Source organism: Centruroides vittatus, unplaced genomic scaffold (genome assembly GCF_030686945.1).
Source record: "Centruroides vittatus isolate TY-2023 unplaced genomic scaffold, ASM3068694v2 scaffold_324, whole genome shotgun sequence".
Classification (NCBI taxonomy): domain Eukaryota; kingdom Metazoa; phylum Arthropoda; class Arachnida; order Scorpiones; family Buthidae; genus Centruroides; species Centruroides vittatus.
This window is the reverse complement of record NW_027122701.1, coordinates 1160514-1181547: the sequence shown is the minus strand read 5'-3', so window position 1 is coordinate 1181547 and position 21034 is coordinate 1160514. Positions and strand designations below refer to the sequence as shown.

Here is a 21034-nt window from a genome sequence, read left to right as displayed (position 1 = left end):
ATAAAGGGATAAAATACCCATAAATTGGCTGGCTGAAAAAACTGAGAAAGGAAAAGCTAAACTAGTGCACGTTTAAGCCCGACCAAACTAGTGCCATTAAACCACATGCACATGTACAGAGAATAAAGGCCTTTATCCAGCACGAAAATACCGGGTTTAATAACCCGCATCCTAATAAACTAAGAATCGTGAAACTTTAGCTACTTAACGAAGACCTTACCGTTAGTAAGTAGCTTAAAAATGAATACCTTGGTAGGCAAATAATAAAAGATATAAGGCCCGAAACGTAAGGATTAGTGACGGCCGGAACGCGAGAAAAATTTAAATAACCTGTAACTATATTCTTCAGACAATAATTCTAATGTTCATCGTGTTTGTTTTGAACAGACATTTTGTCACATTTGGCATCTCTCATGTTTCCTGGTTATAACCGCATTAATATTGTGTATTTATAAATATACTTTGCAGTAACTTATTAATATTTTTAATAAAATATTTAAATGTAGTAAAGCGTCAGAAATCCGGATTCGGCCATCGAAAAATGGATATTAATATCTATTTTTCGATATTAATCTTTTTAATGGTAATTTCGTTCTAACATTCATTCGTAATTCGAAATTTTTTAATTTAGACATTATGATTAATGTATTTTTAAATTGCAGGTATGTTTTGAAACATTGTAAGTATTCCTTGTAAAATAATGACTTGATCTTAGAACACAAGTTACAGTGTATTTAGAGTTTATAGTATTTAAAATACTAATGTGCACGTGTATATTTAAAAATTCGGTTCAAATTAGTCCGTACTTTCGACGCTACACTGTATTTATAAATATAACGTCGATGTATGATGTCAATAGAATGCCAAGATGGATCCATCAGTCTGCGTGGCTCTCATTACACTTGGGTGGGAATCACGATCTACAGCGCATATTCTAAGGTGCAACTGAACTTAAAATGTATAATGAGAATTTTGAATTGTGCAGTAATTAATTTTCCGATTTTGGGTTTTATAAACATTTTTTCTTCTGGTTATGTTAAAGTTAAAATATTTACCTAAATTACGCAGTGCACGGTAAAACCTGTCTAAAATGGAACCCGAATAAAAAGGAAACTAGCCTAAATGGAAAAAATTCCTCGGAATGGAGCGATTTTCTGTGTTAAAAAAGAACCTGTTTAAAACGAATATTCAGTACCATGCGATTTCAGTTTACACAGGTTTTATTCGGTCCACGAAAAAGCTATGAAAAAAATGTTGGTAATATTTACCATGTTTATTGAATACATATAATAGGCCTTTCTTTATGCAGCCGCAACATCAATATCATCATTTAAACCAGTGGTTCTCAACCTTATTTTTGCCCATGGACCCCTTTTCCTCTTAATTTTTTGTGGACCCACATAGACATTGCACGGGGAAAAACCCCCTTATATTTTTCACTAGTAAAAAAAGAGGAAAACGTTCAGAAATGTCACTGTCAAGTGACATGACACTGATGGTATAAGATTCTCCTAACAAATTCCGGCGTTATAATCTCTCTGGCCTTTGACAATGCAATGGCGTAGAGAACATAACTGGCACCCGGGGCACGACACTTTATTGGCGCCCCCCTCCAGAAACACAGCAGACATGGGCAAGTGCGGCTCTTGCTGAAAGTGTTAACTTCTGCTTTTTGTTAATTTTTTTTTTTTTTTGCAATTTTATTTCCAAGTTGGTGCAATAAATTAAATTGACATGTCAAATCTTTTTTTTTTTTTTAAACAAGTTTTCGACTCGGATAGGGGACACCCTATCCTTCCCTGCCTTACCATACTATCCGCCACGACAGTACAGAACTGCAGCTCCCATGCATTTTGCAAAACCTACATTTCGGCTCTCGTGAACTCTTGCTTGCCCACCTCTGACATATAGTTTGTCTTGGAGACCATTTGGGCGCCACTCGCAGAGGAGCGCCCGGTGCATGATACACCCCCTTGCCCCCTCGCTATACCACTGTGACAATGAGATATATATGTCGTATACGTATTCAATATTTTAAGTAATTATATTTTAACCCTTATGCAAGAAATGAGTAATAAAGAAATTGACATTATATAAACTAGAAATTTAATTCTCAGTAAAACAATTGTTCTGAAGTAGAATTAACCTATAGACCACTAAAGTATCACGTGAACACCTCAATTCGATATTTTTTTCTGTGGACCCCGGTTGAGAACCGCTGATTTAAACTATAATCCACAACGCACTTATCGTACAGGAAATTATATCATAAACATGCGCACAGTACATATTTTTCATGTCTAAGGATTAAGATTGAACGTTGAAGTTAATAAATAAATAAATAATGCTAATAAAAGATTTGTGTTATTGTCCTTGTTTTCCATTTATGTCTTTTAGAACAGCTTTTCAACGCTAGGATTTATCGGCTTGGCCAAAACAAAACTAATATTTGTGCAGTAGGAAAAAACCTTAGAAAAAGTCTTGATGATCTATATATAACCGTTATTTATCATGGTGGGAATTGTAAATATATATTCCGGTTCTATGATGATCGAGCGGTCCGGCAGCACAGACGAAGTTTGAAATTCTTCATAAGTCCATATAAAAATTCAAAAATCGTTAACATAAATAATTTTTTGGTACAAATAATACTAAACCAGCAAAGAGTTGTTCAACTTTCCCGGCAACATTTAAAATTTTGGTGGCGCCATCTGTTATCATATTTTATTAAAGAATTTTTTATATTTTTAACTATTATACAACGGCGAAAAGCTTAATTTTGAGGGTAGGGATGAGTTTTATAAAAACGCTAATAACGAGTAAAATCGTCATTAAGTCCGACCCTACTCGAAATATTCACGTTTCCCATTATCTCTCCCAACCCTCGACCTTTAACCACTAAAATTTAATAGCTTCAATCCGCCTAACAAACAAACCTCCCTGCAAAATTTCAGAAATTTTTGACAAAAGACATAGGAGTTATTAAGCCTCAAAAAGGGTGAACAAAATTATGTCCCCACCACACACACTAACATCCATACATACAGAAATTACCCCCAATTTTTTTGCATTTCTCGACATTTCAAGGTTCCGAGTCCAAAAATGTAAAATTCTGGAGGAGGGTAATTTTTGCCAGATTCCATACTTTCCCTCTGTTATAACAGCCGGAAAAGTAAAAATCATGTAAAATTTGAGTTTTATATGCTAGATACATTACATAACGGAACTGTTTTGCCAAAATCGAGATGTCTGGCATAAGCCTTGATTTGGGAACTTTAAAGAGGTGGTGATATTGTTTAAGGCCCTATTTAGCTGCTTTCTTGGGGGCCAGATTTGCCATATTTTTACACATTGTAGTGAGTGCTGTTTACCTCTGGCGATTTTACAAAAGTAGCAAAGTTGAACAAAGTAACATTACAGACAAACTATGATATACGATTATATATTTAATAAATGCTTTTTTTTCATGTGAAAAAAACTAATTATTTTTTAAAAAGAAAAACTAACCATTAACATTCGCTAATTTTTTTTTTTTTTTTTTTTTTTTTACAAACAAGAGACAAGTCGCTCCAAAATTTATTAGACGATCACCATTTACACTGATGTTCCAGAACAATTTTATAGACAGCCGGACCTTCCTTTTTAGGCTACTCAACTGCCTACTCTTTAAAAAGTTCCTTTAAAAAACACAGAAAAACTAATAAAGTTCGCTAAATGTCAAACTAGTATTCCTCTTTGACTCTTTCCGCCTCTTTTGGCACTAAGAGGGTCTTTTTATCAGCCCATTGTGGGTTCGACCAGATTCACTATAGCGTTTCCGGATGGGGAAGGACTAAGCTCAGCATATCTTGAATGGAACATTTCTCGAAAAATTTCTGAGGTTTTTCGACCCATCCGGACTCGTTCCTTGGTCCTTCAGAGCGATAAGCTGACATTAATCACTCGGCCACAACCCACTCGTTAACCCACGATGAGTGAGTTTAGACGGTCGGATGGCCGAGCGGTGAAAGTGGTAGCCTACCGCTCTGGGAGACCCGGGATCGGATTCGGGACGGATCGAAAATCTCCAGAAATTTTTCGGGGGGTGATCCGACCGAATATGTCGGTCCCCCTCTCTCACCACCCGGCTGCCCCATTGTAGGCCTGGCCGAACCCATAATGGGCCTGCTAAGAGGCCCTCTTAGTGTCCACAGAGTGGAAAGAGTTAAAAAGAAACTGCACTTTGTAAGTCCGCCGACTTCTAGGGGGAATTGTTAATCCCGCGATAGGAAGGTCTAGGGTCGTTCGCGTGTGGGTGTGGGAGAGGCGACATGGACGACAAGTGTCTAACAAAAAACCCGTTTATTTAAACCCAAAACAACTTACACTAAGCACAGTTCTTTACACAGGTGAACGTTCGAACGTTTTCCTTTGGTCTTTTTTGGACGTCGTGTTTCCTATCGTTGGTAGTTAGTAGGCCCCAGGGCAGCGGCAGGTGAAGCGACTTGTCGGCAGGCGTTGGCGGACTTTCCGATCGACCTCCTGGAGCACCTCTTGTCTCTCTTGAAAAAACCTCTCGGCGGAAAAAGTCTCTTGTCCCCTCTGCCCGGCGATTACATTAATTAATCTTTTTCGTATGGTTCAAGTTGATTGGCGCTACGTCCCCTCTTTCTCGCTTCTCGATTGGTCCCTCGCTTGTCTCCAAGCGAAAAACGACCCATGTTCGAGTCACGAGAAAGAGCCGCCTCGACGAATCTACTTGACACCCTCCGTTTACTAAGGACGGAAAGAATTGATGGAACTTTGAAACTTGCGCTCATATTTTCCCCATTGTTGTCTAGACTGAGATATTTTTGAAATTTAATGACTTTTTTTTTTAACTCTTTCTGCCCTGTGGGCACTAAGAGGGCCTCTTTTAGTAGGCCCATTATGGGTTCGGCCAGGCCCACAATGGGGCGACCGGGTGGTGAGGGACGGGGCCCGACATATCCGAACGGACCACCCCCCGAAAAATTCCTGGGGATTATTCGACCCGTTCGGATTCGATCCCGGGTCCTCCAGAGCGGTAGGCTGTCACCTCGACCGCTCGGCCATCCGGCCTAAAAATTTAATGACTTGATGTGATGTTCCTTTTTATTGAAAACCTTTCCCTTTTTCCAAATTTTGATAATCTAAATTTCGTACACGAGCGACTTATCAAAGATCCATCTCTGCTGGTGGACTCTCGTCCACCACCTTTAATTATTACAATAATCGCGTTTGTTTTACATTAGGCTCTTTTTGCCTTTTGACATCTTTCTCTTTTTTTTTTTTTTCTTGCGTCGCGATTTCAAATGACTAACGCGTCTAATCCGATCTTTGATCGGTTTTTGTCCCCTTTAACAATGGACGATTTTCTACATTCGTTTTAACAATTTTCTAATATAAATGATTAATGTCAACCCGTTTTTGGGACTTCACAACTTGAATACTGCTTAAATAGACTTCAAATCTCATAAAATTATTTAAGTATAGCAATACATAATTTAGATTACCATGAAACAGTTACTGCACACTAGTATCAAGATCAAATACAAAAGGTTAGACCACTATAAATGAAACAAACATTATTAAATAGTTTTAAATTAATCAAACTCCAAAAAAGACTGTTTTCTTTGTGATGTAATAATAAATGTTAGTTAAAGTAACAGAAGAATCGATGATTATCTATTCCCAGCAGTGGCGTAGCGTGGGTGTCAGCCGCCCGGGGCGGAGGAAAATATTGCCGCCCCCTTATATAGGTATTTCAATTCAAAAGACTAAAATATACAGTAATTCTAAAGAACTTTTCGGCAAAGAACAATCATCATTATTGTGTATTGTACAGGTGTAATGTGTATTGTGTATTTATTGTGAAATTTTGCCGCCCCCTAAAAGTGCCGCCCGGGGCGGGCCGCCCCTGTCGCCCCCACTACGCTACGCCACTGATTCTCAGTCTCAAAACACACAACAGCACAGATCGCTCCAATATACCAAATGATAAAATTCTGGAATTCGTCTAAAAAAGAAATAAATAATTATAAGAATTTCAAAAAATCTATTAAAATCAATTCTATCAGCAATATATGTGAATGAATTATTCATATAATATAGTCAATAATTTGTATTTAAAAACGGAGGAAATTTCTACAATCTGAAGTCGTGCTGTAATCATTTTTTGATATGTAACTGTTTTTGTTTTACTTCTTTCTGTTTTCAACTGTTTTCTTAATAACTGTCTTTTGGAAAAATCGATGGCCATAGTATCTTTGCAAATAAATAAAAATAAAATAATTCATCAATATCGATCGACCAAATTTTGAGAACAAACACAATTCTGGGCCATATATAGAAGCGGCTTCGCTAACGCTCCACTTCAACTAGTTTATTAACTGTATTATTTTCCGCAATTTAAGTTTCAATAATTTCAAGCTAGAAAATTAAACTTCATTTTATTTTCATAATTAAAAAACTTTTTGTCAAAATTTTGTTCTCGTTTCAATTCTTACTATTTAAAATATTATGTTTTGGTAGATGGCGTTGTTTGACAAATTCACATGTTTAGTCGTTTGTTGCATATAGAAATTGAGAGCTTAGAAACTTGTAATTTAGTAGAAGTATCGTGGAAAAAAGAAAATTTATACCGATGAGTCGAGTGGGTTTGTCAAATCCGTTACCTTCACGCCTAGAACGATATCAACTAGTTTCTTTTGTAACAAGAAGACCTTTTGAAATAAAGGATGAAGATTTAGTAAGTTATTACATGCTCTTGAATGCAGCATTATAAATAAATGCAATATAAACTTGGTGATTTGAATAATGTATTTTTCATGCTATCATACTTTTTTAAAAAATTTTACAACTACGTGCACCGTCGTGGCGGCGGTTGCGACTGTTTGTGCCGATTGTTTAAGTGAACATAATTTTCTTTTTTTTTTTCCTCCCTTCGTTCGTGGATTCGAACCTCTCATATCGGTTCAATAGACAATAGCAGGTGCTCCTAGCATCCTTTCTCTGGACAATTGACATTCCACTTGCATTCCATCCGCCTATCGTAGGGGGATGTAACCAGATCCGACAGGAATTTCGGGAGCGTCTCCCCTCCCGAAGTCAAGCGTTCCCCCGTCGAACTTGACTGCGACGGTTCTATCGTAAACTGACAGTTAATTTTATTGTAATGTGAAGATTATTTCCCGTTTTTCCGGAAAACAGGAGTTCGTGACACCGTGTGCACAGCAATAGTGGCAAGGTCTGCTTGCCACGTGTATTCTTCTGTCCACGGTCGCTCTCCCTCTCGTAACGATGGATAACTCCAAGACCGCCGACCCACAACTCCCGTCGACTTCTCAACACCACCCGTCCTTTTGGGTCTACCACATTCGGCCCACCCCCGGGGACATCGCAGCCTGGCTCACCACCAAAAACATCAACCTAATCAATCCCACGTGTTTGATTCAGTCTGCCTCTTCGGATCACGCGCTCAATGGGAAGACACTTTACAACTACTTAAAACGCCTCCATCCCGATCTTAACAAAAAACTTATCAACATATCAACCACCAAAACCGGAAAACTTTACGTCTCCACCCTCCCATCCTTCGTCACCACTCTGCTCTCCTATTCGCAGTTAGACAATATCCCCATTCACACCACTCTAACACATAATTCCTACATTAAAATCCTCATCATCAAAGGCGTCCCTACTGATTTGCACGCATGCGAAATTTTCGAGCTCCTAAAAGAAGACGGCCTTTTTCCTGTTAGAGTGCAGAGATTTAGCAGGAAACATGACGACCAACGTCTACCGACTGGGACCATCAAACTTGATCTTGCGACGGATCATGTCCCCAAACAAATCCGTCTGTTTCTCTCAGCCTACCATACAGAGCAATATATCGACCGTCCGCGGATCTGTCATAACTGCGGCCGCCTGGGCCACACTCAGCAATTCTGTAGAAGCAAGACCAGGTGCACCAGATGCGGAGATCAACACACTGGTGACATGTGCCCTGCTCCGCATCCCAACTGTGTTAATTGCCACGGCCAACACCTCTATAACTCCCCCAACTGTCCGGCATACCACACAGAACAACTAATCATTCGTCACCAAAAACAATACAACTGTTCTCGTCACGAAGCTCGTACCCACACGATACGCAACAATAAATCCCAACCCACCTACAATGAAATGATTAAGAATGGTCGCAGACAGGACGATCCCGACCCGACACATTATCCATCAAGACAACCCCTACCTTTGGAGCATAAGGACACCCTCCCGCAACTCATTGCCATCCAAGAGGCCATATCCAAGCAAACCCTCATCCTCAATCATATGATACAGATCCTCGAAAACCTCACAAAACAAGCCATTCACACCCCTCTGACCCAATCCCAGTCCGAAATCTGCTCAGACCACTATAGCCCAAACTCCCGGGCACCCAATACCACACCCCCAACCATTGATCCCATCGAATCATCCAACAAATGCATCACTGACTATGACCCGCCTTTGCTCCCCCCCAACCAACATCCACAAACTATTTCCAATGATGAAGCAGTTAACAACCACAATAAACGTTGCACCAGAGGAACATCACTCGCCCAAAAAAACAACACGATCACCACTAAAGCTAAGAAACTAAAAACTAAAACCTCCAAACAAGAACCTGAACGCATCACCCCTACTAATGTCCTCCCCTCAGGCCAGCAACGGCGTACCCCAACTCCTCCACCCAAAAACTAATCCAAGCGTTCATGAAACTACTCCAATGGAATGCTACCAGTCTCTCCAACAAAATCACTCAAATTAAAGCTGAGAACACGTGGAAAGGGTTTGACATCATTCTCATTCAGGAATCTTGGCTTCAACCGAACCGCACCCTAAATTTATCTAATTTCAATGCCTATTACACCTACCGTGCCCACAGTAAAGGCGGCGGGCTCATCACTTACATCCACAAACAAATCCCCTGTTCTCTTGTCTCTTTGAAGCAGTCCCTTGCTCCTGGTGACCCCGAATGTATCATCACGACCATCTACACCCCCTCTCCCATCCGTCTCATTAATGCTTACTTCCCCCCCCCCAGTCTGCCGCTCGCAGTGTGAACCCCCATCTCGACACCCTTCTGTCACCCACCCCCCATATCCCCACCATCATCTGCGGCGACTTCAATGCCCATCACGACCTATGGGGCAATGACACCGCCGATCCCAGGGGCCGTTATCTTGCCCATCTGATTAACAACTCCGACCTCATGTCCCTCAATAATGGCCAACCCACCTTTCTTAATCTTAACAACCACAATACTGCTATCGACTTGTCCCTCGTCTCTGCCTCTTTAGCTACCAATGCACTCTGGACCCCCCCTCTTCTTTAGTCATGGCAGCAGGCACTGCATGATCGCCATCGACCTCCCCTCGGTTAAGGGCCACCGCCCTTTCCCAAAACCATCCCCCCTCCCCTGTCAATCCCACTCACTCCGCCTACACCCATTCCTGGCCCGAGGGCAACGACTGGTCGTACGACGATCTCGTTAGCCACTACCAGTCCTGTCTTACGTCCTGTCCCTCTGGGACCTACCATAGTCGCCCAAGTCAACCTTGGTGGACCAGCGACTGTAGGAAGAAGTTGGCCTGCAAGCGTCGTTTGTACCACAAATTTATCAAAAACATTAACGCGACGAACTAGATGGCTTACAAGCGTGCCAAAGCTACTCTCCAACAAACGATTCTCGAGAGCAAGCGCGACTACTGGAAACACATGGCCAACACCCAACATTACAAAATCAACGTCTGGAAAATCATCCGCCAGTTACGCACGACTTCCGCCACCCCTCTGACTCACTTCATCCTCAACATCAACGGTGACATCATAACAAATCCGTATAGTCAAGTAGAAGCCTTCGCACATCACTTCATTCCACACTCTTCTGAAATTACCCTAGACATCCGTCTCCTTCCCACCAACAACGCCCCGATTGGCCAGACCGACTATAACTCGCCTTTCTCAACTCAGGAGCTGAACGTTGCCATCCAAAAGGCGAGGAATACGACCCCTGGTGCAGACGGCATTCCCATGTCTGTCTTTCATAAAGCCAACCAGCAGAGCAGAACACATCTCTTGACTATCCTTAATCATATATGGAGCACAGGCAAAATCCCCCTCAACATGAAGAAAACAATTATTATTCCCATCAGTAAACCCAATAAGGACTCGTCAAATGTGGCGAACTACCGACCCATCACCCTTACGTCTACAATCTGCAAGACCCTGGAGAGAATGATCCTTCAACGTTGGACCCGCCTTGCCAACACCAAAAATGGTTCAATCATAAACATCTAGGTGGTCTTTCCGGCAAGGGTACAAGAGACCTCCTCACCCATCTGTTGACCCACATCCACACTCTGTGAAACTCTAATCAGCGTCTGAACATCATCTCCTTGGACCTCTATCATGCCTATGACTCTGTCAAACATCACATCCTTATCCAAAAAGCCATTCAGAAAGGCCTGAAAGGCAACTCCCTTTTATGGCTTCAGGATTTCCTCACCAACAGACTAAACACAGTGAAATGGAGAGGCCTCCTGTCTTCTGAGCACACCCTTTGCAAAGGCATCCCACAAGGCAGTGTCATATCCCCTTTCATCTTTGCCTTATTCATGCAAGACATCTTCCATCTGGAGAATCATCACACTCAAATCTACATTTACGCCGACGATATCACTGCCATTATTTACGCCAACAATTACTCTGATCTTCAATATCACACCAATCGATTTCTCACCTCCTTTGCGGATTGGGCCGAGCACAACGCCATCACTTGTCAACCTCAGAAGTGCGCCATTCTCCTTATCCCCTACAATACTCTTAACACTCAGAAGCTCTCCATTCATGGTCAAACCCTCCCCGTTGTCCGCAGGGTCAAACTCCTCGGCATCCACATCACTTCTACTCTTATCTGGTCTGCCCACATCCAATACATCCACAGCAAATGCAATCGTCTCCTCAATATCTTCAAGATTTTCTGCAACAAGAAGCACGGTGGCTCCCCCAAAGACCTCATTACCATTGCCGACAGCATCATCGGTAGCATTATTACCTACACAATCCCGGGCATTGCTTCCCTCACGCCCTCCCACTACAAGATCCTCAACTCTATTCAAATACAATATCTTAAGTTATGCCTGGGTCTTCCCCTCACAACCAACAACACCGTTACCCTCCGTGCGGTTAATAGGACCACGATCGAACTACGCTTCCAAAAGGTCATCATCAAACAGTATAGCACGTACTTAAAAAAAGAGAACGACGATCGCCTCTTCTACGAGATCTTACACCATATTCACCACCCTGACGGTGTTACCCTGGTCAGAATCCCACTCAATCATTTCACCCGCAACTGGATCAGTCGCCACAACATCACCATCCCGCTCGACAATATCCCCTCTCCCAACACCCGCCTTCACACTGATCACCATATCTCTCTCGACGACTACGACTTCCAGTGCACAAATAACACTAACGACAGTATCCGTCTCTTCTTCAAGATCTGGCGCGATCGTCATCCTTCCCTCACCTTCATTGCCACCGATGGCTCCAAAACTCTTCACAGAGTTTCCGCTGCCTATATCGACGATACTCACAACATCACTGCCCACTATACCCTCCACCCTGAGTCCTCCATCTTCACAGCCGAGGGTTATGCCATCCTGCAAGCAATCTCTTATGCCACCACCTCTTGCGTCAATGCCGTCATCTGCACAGATTCCAAATCTGTCCTCTCTGCCTTGATTAATTATAATGTCAACTCCCCTACCATCATTCGAAGCATTCACGAACGTCTCCACATCCACTACTGCCATGGCAAAAACTTACATCTCGTTTGGACTCCAGCTCATCTAGGCATCGGAATCAATGAAAAGGTTGACGCCCTCGCCAAAAGTCACCCATCCATCTCTGTCAACTCCAACTACATCACACCCGAAGACCTCTTCGTGATCTTGCGCTATGATCACCAACAGAACATGGAACACGACTGGAATCACTACCGTAACCACTCCAATTACCCCTGGCTGAACGACTCTTCGTATACCAGCATTCCCTCCATCACCGATTGCTACATGAACGTCCTCGTCAACCGCGCCAGGACCAACTCGCTGCTTACGAATCACTTTCTCTTCTTCCGGAAAATCAAAAAAACGGACAAATGCAGTACTTGCCCCGACCAGATCGACACGTCATCGCATCATCTCGACTACTGCCCCAATTTCAACAATATCCGGCAAAAAATTCTAAACGACTATCCTCTCACCACGTCACACAACCCCAAGATCTCCAACTATCTTACCCTCAATCCTCTCTCCACCTGTCAGGAAGCTCTGACTATTTTTTTTAAAGAGTACGTCAAAACATTCCACTACTAGTGGGCGCCACCGCCGCTCTCATCAACACACACTTACAAGCTGTTGCCTGACTTCACCGCTAGAGGACGACCAGCCAACAAGTAAACATCTACGGGACGCCTAAGCCTCGCAGCAAGCGTCCAACCGACAATATTAAGATTAAGATTAAGATTGTTTAACGTCACTAGATACGTGTGTACAAGAACCAATAAGGGTCGATTTACACACAACAGTGACGTGCCGGCACAATGACCGTTTGGTGCATAAACATCGATAAATATCATACATAGCCAATCAGAGTTTCATCTACAACACGTGATCTATATTCTGTCAATCATACAAGTGTCGTACATGAAACTCTGATTGACTATGTGTGATATTTATCGATGCTTACTGCACTGTGCCGGCACGTCACTGTTGTGTGTAAATTGACCCTAACTAGTGATGTTATACAATCGGCAGCCTGCCAGCAGCTCCCCTAGTTTTAATTCATATAAATGAAATAAAATAAGTAAAATTGAAATATACTATTATTTATATAAATCAATAAATAATGAATAAAAACAGTGAAAGAATTAGGTAAAAATGGAACTCTGAATGAAACTGTTGGGACTAGTATTGCCACCTTTACAAAATTGCAGACTCGGATGGCAGGTCAGGTTTGTTTGAACAGAAGTTCCTGATGCATGCGCAATGTCGTTTTACAATGTGAAGAATAACATGCATGCTGGTTCTAAATCAGTTACAGTTAGGGACTAGGGACTTGCATAGAAGTAACATACAAACATACAAGCAAAAAAAAAAAAGGTCAAGAGGCAGGTTGTGCGTCACACATCAGCATAAACAGAGTAACATGGGGAATGACAGATGACTTTCAGTGAGTGTGAGGGCTTTCGTTGTTCAAATGGTGTAAATTTATAACAATATTTGCAAGAACTTTGTTTTGTTGTAATTTCACAGTTTCTACGAAATTCCCGGACAAAATTAATAGTTCATCCGGACAATTCCTGGACTGTCTGGGTGAAAACCAGATGGGTGGTAACACTAGTTGGGACCTTGCCTGAGCTGTAGACGTGCATAGGAGTGATGTGGTCTACGGCTCTGATAAGTTCCAACTTCAGAGCTACATTTATACCAAAAATCATATGAATTTGTTTACAAAGAAAATGTAATGTTAAATATTTCAGTTTATTGTTAACGCTGACTTATTCTCTAAAGTGACGATGGTCAACTTCGTTTGACTCGAGGACTATCGTGTGTGACGTTTGAAACGGTGAGGGCTGCACTTTGACACGCTATACGGGTAACTCCTTGCCTATCCTCTATAAAAAATCTACCAAACCCAGCTCTTCTTCACAACACTGTTATAAGAAAACATAAAATGTATGGAAATTAGATTGAAAATTCATTAATAATGTTAAAATACTTTTGCTTTAGTTTACTGCTTCTAGTGGGTGCTTGTGAGACTAATCAGTTATAAGAACTAACAAGTTCTTATAACTGATTAGTCTAATTTTTATAACTGGGGCAAGACTTTGGAACAGTGCTGTACTTAATGTGATTATTGAAAAAAATAGGAGCTGAAATATGTCATTATTGTCTGTCTTATGGGATGCCACAGTCAATCTTGCAGACCACATGTTATCCATTGCTGTTTAAAAATGATGCAGTTATTTATCAGATAAACATTTATTCATACAAATTTTTCCTTAGCAGATAAATTACTGTATATTTGAAAACTAGAAACACAACAAACCAAAAAATAAATGTTTAATAATATTGATCTTTGATTTGATTTACTTTAATACAAATGAGTTTACACTTATTTTGTAAACATGATTTATCTATCAGGAAAATCTTGAGAAGTATTTGAGTATTATAAATTTAGTAAATGAATGAAGAAAAATGTAGAAAAATTGTACGTATTTGTTTATATTATATGAATTATTTTTCTTTGCACAATATTACAGATGAAAAAGATGTTCTACTGCTAAGAGTTTTCTGAATAAAAGTCTTTAGTTTATGGGTAAATTGTATATATATATATATATATATATATATATATATATAAAGTCATTTTAAACAAATTAAAAAGTTTAAAAGTCATATTTTGTTTAATTTTAAACCAGTATTTGACAGGTGTGTTTTTGCAACTAAAACTTCAAATGCTCATGCAAGGTATTCTGATAAGTGCATCTTTCAAAACAATGTTTTAGGTAAAAGTTTTTGTTTTTGGTATAGAATCATAATATCCAATAAAAACTGTCGGTTCCCATTTAAGAAAATAAAGTTCAACTCATTTCTGCAAATTGTAGTGCCATCTATGATAAAACTGTGATAGACCCATTTTGTGGCCTTCTTGAAGTCTAATATTTTTGGTTTAATGAATTTTTCTGTAGGATGTATATTTTTTGAGTTATTCCAGTGGATTGATTAAAATAGACCATACTATATAAAAAAATGAAGTTTTTTTTCTAACCATGATTTTAAAAAACTAAAAAAAGATAAAATTCATATTAATTGGACATTTTTGTTTTAAGTAAGGACTTTTTCAAATGACTGTTTTTCCTTTATTTAAGATGGGAAGATGTCGTATGGTAACTGAATTCGAAAAGCTGAACAGAATAGGTGAAGGAACCTATGGAATTGTTTGTAAGTAAACCATTATTATTTTAAATAAACTTATATGAAAAGCATTTAATATATAATTCCAGTTGTTCAAATACTAAATATTAAATGAAAACTGCCAAATATTCTATTTTGCTATATTTAACATAATAAAGAAATTAAAAATTTTGGAAATTTGCTGTTGAGATGGGAAAAGTTGTTCGGCCTATAAGATAAATTTAAATTATTAATTATTAAAATAAATTATTAAAATTGATCATTCAGATTACTAATTTGAATAATTAGAAATTGGTTTAAGACTTTCTTCTACAAATACAGAATGTTCCTAATTTATTTACCTGATTAAGAAACTCAGTAGAGAAAAAAGCAATTTTTTATTTGCTAGAAAGTTCCCAAGAACTTGTGTTAGGTATTTGAGTATTTTTTGGGCATGGTCTTTATTAGCTCACATAACAGCAAACAAGCTAATTCAAGTTCCAAAAACTAGTGTCTCACTCTACCATCAAAAATTCTAATCACATTGGAGTAATACAGAATTATACAGAGTTATTTTGTGATCTCAAGGAATTTGAATACTCTAATTAACCATTTACTTCAATCTCATTATCAACGTGTTAACTTCTATTCAAATAGTCAGTAATAGCTAGTTACTAACTATTGTGTACAAGACAAATTGGCGGCATTGTGTTACCTTATTCTCAATAGTTTTTAAGAATTACATTCATTATTTGTTTTCTTGGTCTCAATTTTCAGAAGAATTGTTTGATTCTTAAAAGTTCTCAGTTCCTGCCTAGTTAGTTAAGACCCAACAAAGACCCTGTCCCCTTATCACGTGACCTGCATTTCTTTTACAAGGCTCGAAATTGTTCTCGGAATAGGTTGTCACACTCTGTGATGATAGTTATACCTGGTACAATTTTACTTATTTGTCTACAGTTAAATTTTAATTTTTTTTGTTTTATCTAGGTTATATTCTTTGTATCCAGAAACCTCTTCTGTTTCAACATTGGACAGGTTTCTGTCTTATAGTAGAATTTAACATAGAAAACTGTACCATTCCAAAGAATTTTTTTCTGTTTGGACAAGTTTTTGTTTTATTCAGATTCTTATTTGGACGAGTTTTTTACTTTATATAACTATGATCCATTGCATCTTGCGAAATGACTAAATGAAAATCTTTTCTAATAATGTAAGATTTTGGATTTGTAATGATGCCTTCAATAGTAATGTGCATTCCATCAATTGCTCCTATCAGGAAAATTTACGATTTTTTCTTTCATTTGCAGAGTTTTCTTGATGATTTAAAGGCCAGGTTATAAACTGTGGAGCTAATTTTAAAAGTATATCATATGTGAAAAGTGAAATTCTGGACAGTCTGTTTAGGAATGTTAAAACAATCTCCTGTATATCTTAAAGAATAAAATATTTTTAATGAGCAATTATTTATTGTGACATTGTCACAATGCTGTGGTGCAATTTTAATCATATTTTTAATTTATTTAACTTAAAATACTGTGTGCACTCTTCACCTCAAATTAGTAGTGTCTTAAACCCTGTACATCATACTTTTTCATTAGCAATAGAGTTGTGCTGGTCATCTATCTAACTCCTTTCAGGAGAAAATTTTTTAATTGAAATAATGTGACTTCCAGTTAGTACTGGAAGTTCATATATAGTTGGAGCCTCCTGCCCTAATCTTCTCATATCTGGTTTCGGCTTTCATCTATCTAACTCCATTTTCAAGATTAAAGAAAGATAGACAGATGGATGACAATGAGAATATATAGGTCTACAATTTTTCAGATTGCAGTCCAATTAGTTATCTAATTTAAATATGAAAAGTTATTAAAGCTCTCAAATTTATTATAGAATAAAACATTACAAGAACTTGTCTGTAAGTCTCTTGTTTGGCTAGTAGCCAAATACAAATTAATAATTGCTTTTAATATCAATTGTTGGCCCACGTTTGCTTGATGACTGCAAATGGTCCAATCTAAAAAGTTTTTAATAATATATGTGGGTATATTTAATGTGAAAGATTTGTAAGTGTTTGTTCTATCTTGCATCAGGAATTTTCTCACTTTGTATTTATTAGTCTCAAAAATATTTATTGATTTTATATTAAATATCATTACAATGAACATTCCCATTTTCAATGTAGGAATAAGTATAACAAAATAAGATTTAATTGATATTTTTCAATAAAAGAATTATAATTGAAAAATCTTGACATTTTTAATTAGAAAATTTTTTACAAGAAACTCTAGTGCAAGTTAGGAAAGACACATTATATACAGTCAGACTTGGTTATAATGAGTATTGGTTACTGGCAATATTTCCTTGTTATATTCATGAAGAGCAGTGATGTAATAAGGCTGAGAATGGCTGGCTGCTTCAGACACAAACATGTAGGGGTGCTTTGTGGGCAGCAAAATTTGTAGCTACACCACTGATGATTAGTGAAATTTATCTTTTAATTTTCAATTCTAAATAAGTTGATTTAAAAAAACGTGTAATTACATTATACTGTATTTTTATTAATAGTTATATAAACTACAATATAATTAATATTTAACAATTTATTTTTTTTTAATTAAAGATAATACTAATTAATAATATGACTGATTTCAGTTAGTCTTTTTATCTACAGATCTTAAAATTGATGGTTGTTTTAATTTTCAATAATGTCAATACTCAATTTTAATTAAAATGATTGAAGGTATTTTTTAAAAAGTTAAAAGTTTGAAGAAACCAAGTCATCTTCTATCTGCCATGTCCAATCATCAGAAAACATTAGCAATCTTTCTTCACAGAGATGATCTTTTATTGTAGGCTGTGCTTCTGCAGAATTATGCAAAACAGTTTTAAAAATGTTTACTGATGACAATCCAATTAAAAAATATATATACAATTTTAATGAAAATGGCTGACAGTATCCAGAAATGTAATGTGGGTCCATTTAAATGTAAAATTCTAGCAACAAATCACTTAACTTTCCCAGCAATATTTAAAATTCTGGTAGCACTCTGTTATGATAGTTCATTAAATAAAACTGTTTAAATTTTTAATTATTATAAAATGGCAAAAAGCTTAATTTTGAGGGTAGGGATGGGCTTTATAAAAAATTGTAAATGCTAATAACAAGTAAAATCGTCATTAAATCTGACCCTACTCGAGATATGATACACAACCACCCTCTATCGCCCCTCAACCTTAAACCACTAAAATTTAATAGCATGAATCTTTCTAATACACAAACCTTCTGCAAAATTTCAGACATTTTCAAAAGCACAGGAGTTATTAAGCTTTGAAGAGAGTAAACAAAATTGTGCTCCATACACACACAAACACACAAACATTCATACATACAGAATAAAGCTCTGAATGTTTATGCATTTCTCAATGTTTCAAGGTCCCGAGTCCAAAAATTAAAAATCTTGGGGGATCATTTTTTACCAATTTCCAAACTTTCCCTCTGTTATCTATAACAGAGCCAGGAAAGTAAAAATAGGAGTCCATGACTTTGTTTTCGTTATACATAGGTATTACAGTGACAATGTCCATGCTCTTTGATGCTAGCATAATTCAGGCTTAGGAGTCAAAAATAAAAATAATATTACCTGCGCCTAAGAAAAAATAAGTGTGAAAAATGAACAAAACACAAGAACAAAGCAATTGATGGTGATTGCTTTGTTCTTGGATCATCTCTCCATACCTCACCAGTGCAAGGATCGTGTCTCCCGTGACCTGTAGGTACAAGGATAGTCTCTTTTGTGGCAGCAAGTGCAAAGTTCATCTGCCTGAATTCGTCAAGTACTGTACAAGGATCACCTTTTCTGTGCCTAACAGGTGCTGAGATTGCTTCTTTCCTTCTGGCTTTGCTTCAATTCTATTGCAATACAACAAAGTCTTGCAATGTTCTAGTATAATACATTCTAATCATGCCAGAAAAAGTTTTTTCAAATGCAAATTTTTATGTAAAAAGAAAAAAATATAAAACTTAACATTTTATTTAAACATTTTGAATTTTATCCAAGTAATCTATAATTTTTTTTTTTAATTACAGTACAGCATCGATTATCCGACCCCTGATCAACCATCACATCGGTTAACCGACCGCGTTCTAGTCAGCAAATTCAATTGTCCTCTAGTGATGTGGCGCTACACTATCTGGCTATGTCTTGACTACTTTAATATTATTTTTGTTACATTTTTGCATGTTTTAGCTGACAACACTGGCTCGAGCATGAAAGGGAAGCCAGTATTTAAACAAGGTTTAATTTTCTACTTTTTTCTTTATTTTTGTATTTATTTTGTGCAAAATAAAGAAATAATTTTTAATGATACAATAGCAACAATTATTATTTTTAAAAAATTTTGTTAGGCTTAACATCGATGAAAATTCAATGTGAAGTAGGTTAATAGTGATATACTAATATACTAATTACATGGGATATACTAATATACTATAATAATAACGTATTTTTTCATACTTTTCGGTTATCCATTTTTTCAGTTATTTGACCAACCCCAGTCCCTAATTGAGTCACATAATTGATGCTCTACTGTAGTTTAAAAAACAGTAATTTGAAACTATATATTAATTTATTAATACTTTTATTAAAATAAAAAGTATTTAAAAATTTTTTAAAATGAATAATTATTTCATTGTTTGAAATTTATTAACTAACATATACATAACTTTATGGTATATTTATTCTAGATAGAGCAAGAGACACTCAAACAAATGAAATAGTTGCAATGAAGAAAATGAGGATGGAAAGAGAAAAAGATGGTAATAAAACTTAATATTTTGAATTTCATTGAAAATTTTATTTAATCTAAGTTTTTAAATATTGTTTGTATTCTAATTATTAAAATTGTTTGTTGTAAATTAATTGTTCATTAATTTAAATTTGTATGCAGATATTTTTTTTAATTCTCAAATAGTAACTGGTTTTTTTTTTTAAAGATACATTCTATCATAAGGCTTGGTAGAGGCAAGCCATCAAGTAAGCAAACAAATGAATAGCTTAACAAAGCGAACGTTACTGTACTAGAATTAGAACACTTTCTGCCTATCAGAATTCACATTTTATTAAAAAACTAAAGATATGCATCATCTGGACAAAATATGAGTATCATCTGCTAATTTTTTTCAACCTACACATCAAATTTTATCAATTTTCATTTATTTGTTCCCGAGATATCAATTTTCATTGATATTTTCCATTTCACTTAAAAATTCTTTTCTCCTTCAGTCAAAAAAATTTACATTTTATGAAATATCTGGTAGGGGCACACTCATTATTATGTAGGTCATTTTAATTTTAATTTTTTTTTGACAAAAATTTAAATTTTTAAATAACAATATTGAACCTAAATATTTAAGTTATACTAGTCTATATTAATATAATGTTTAAACTTTGAGTTAGAGGTGGAAAAAACCCAGTTCTTCCTCTGGAGCTGATCCAAGTACAAAACTATTTTGATTGAATGGTTTTTCAGAACTGCTTAGTTTGTTGGACTCAACAATTTCTCATCAGTTTTATATACAGTAGACCCCCCTATAACATGGATTCGTATAACACGCAAAAAAATTGCAATCATGTTTGTATAACACGCTAAAAGAGACTCGTATAACACGGTAAAATGTCATCGCCGACTCGTGTCGTGGCAGGATTGGTCGAATCTGGACCAATAGCGGACATTGCACAAACTGTTGAGTTTAAACGAGCAGCAGACCTACTAAAAACCATTTATTATTTAACGGCCATAAAAATTATATTTATATTAATGATGTCTCCAAAGTTCAGCGTATTTTTCGCAGAAAATTAACTTATCGGGAAACATGCGCCCACTGTTCAATGAGCCACTCTGCAAAGAAAACAAGCTTAAGCAATGGCGTCGTCGAACGGTGCACACTCGGTAAGTAATCCTACAATTTGTTGTTTATAGCATAGTTTATATGGATTATTCCCGAAAAATTATACGTGTTTTGGAAA

At 37.2% G+C, this 21034-nt stretch overlaps 1 protein-coding gene across 1 annotated transcript in view; it reads left to right on the top strand.

The window, feature by feature from the left end:
* The first annotated feature begins 6577 nt into the window (after window positions 1-6577).
* LOC136988218 (cyclin-dependent kinase 10-like) overlaps window positions 6578-21034 on the top strand; it is a 29102-nt gene continuing 14645 nt past the window's right edge. The window contains exons 1-3 of the mRNA XM_067286063.1: window positions 6578-6748; window positions 14981-15053; window positions 19753-19824. Of these exons, the coding sequence (XP_067142164.1) occupies window positions 6644-6748; window positions 14981-15053; window positions 19753-19824 (250 nt within the window). The 5' untranslated portion in view covers window positions 6578-6643. The remainder of the gene's footprint in view (window positions 6749-14980; window positions 15054-19752; window positions 19825-21034) is intronic.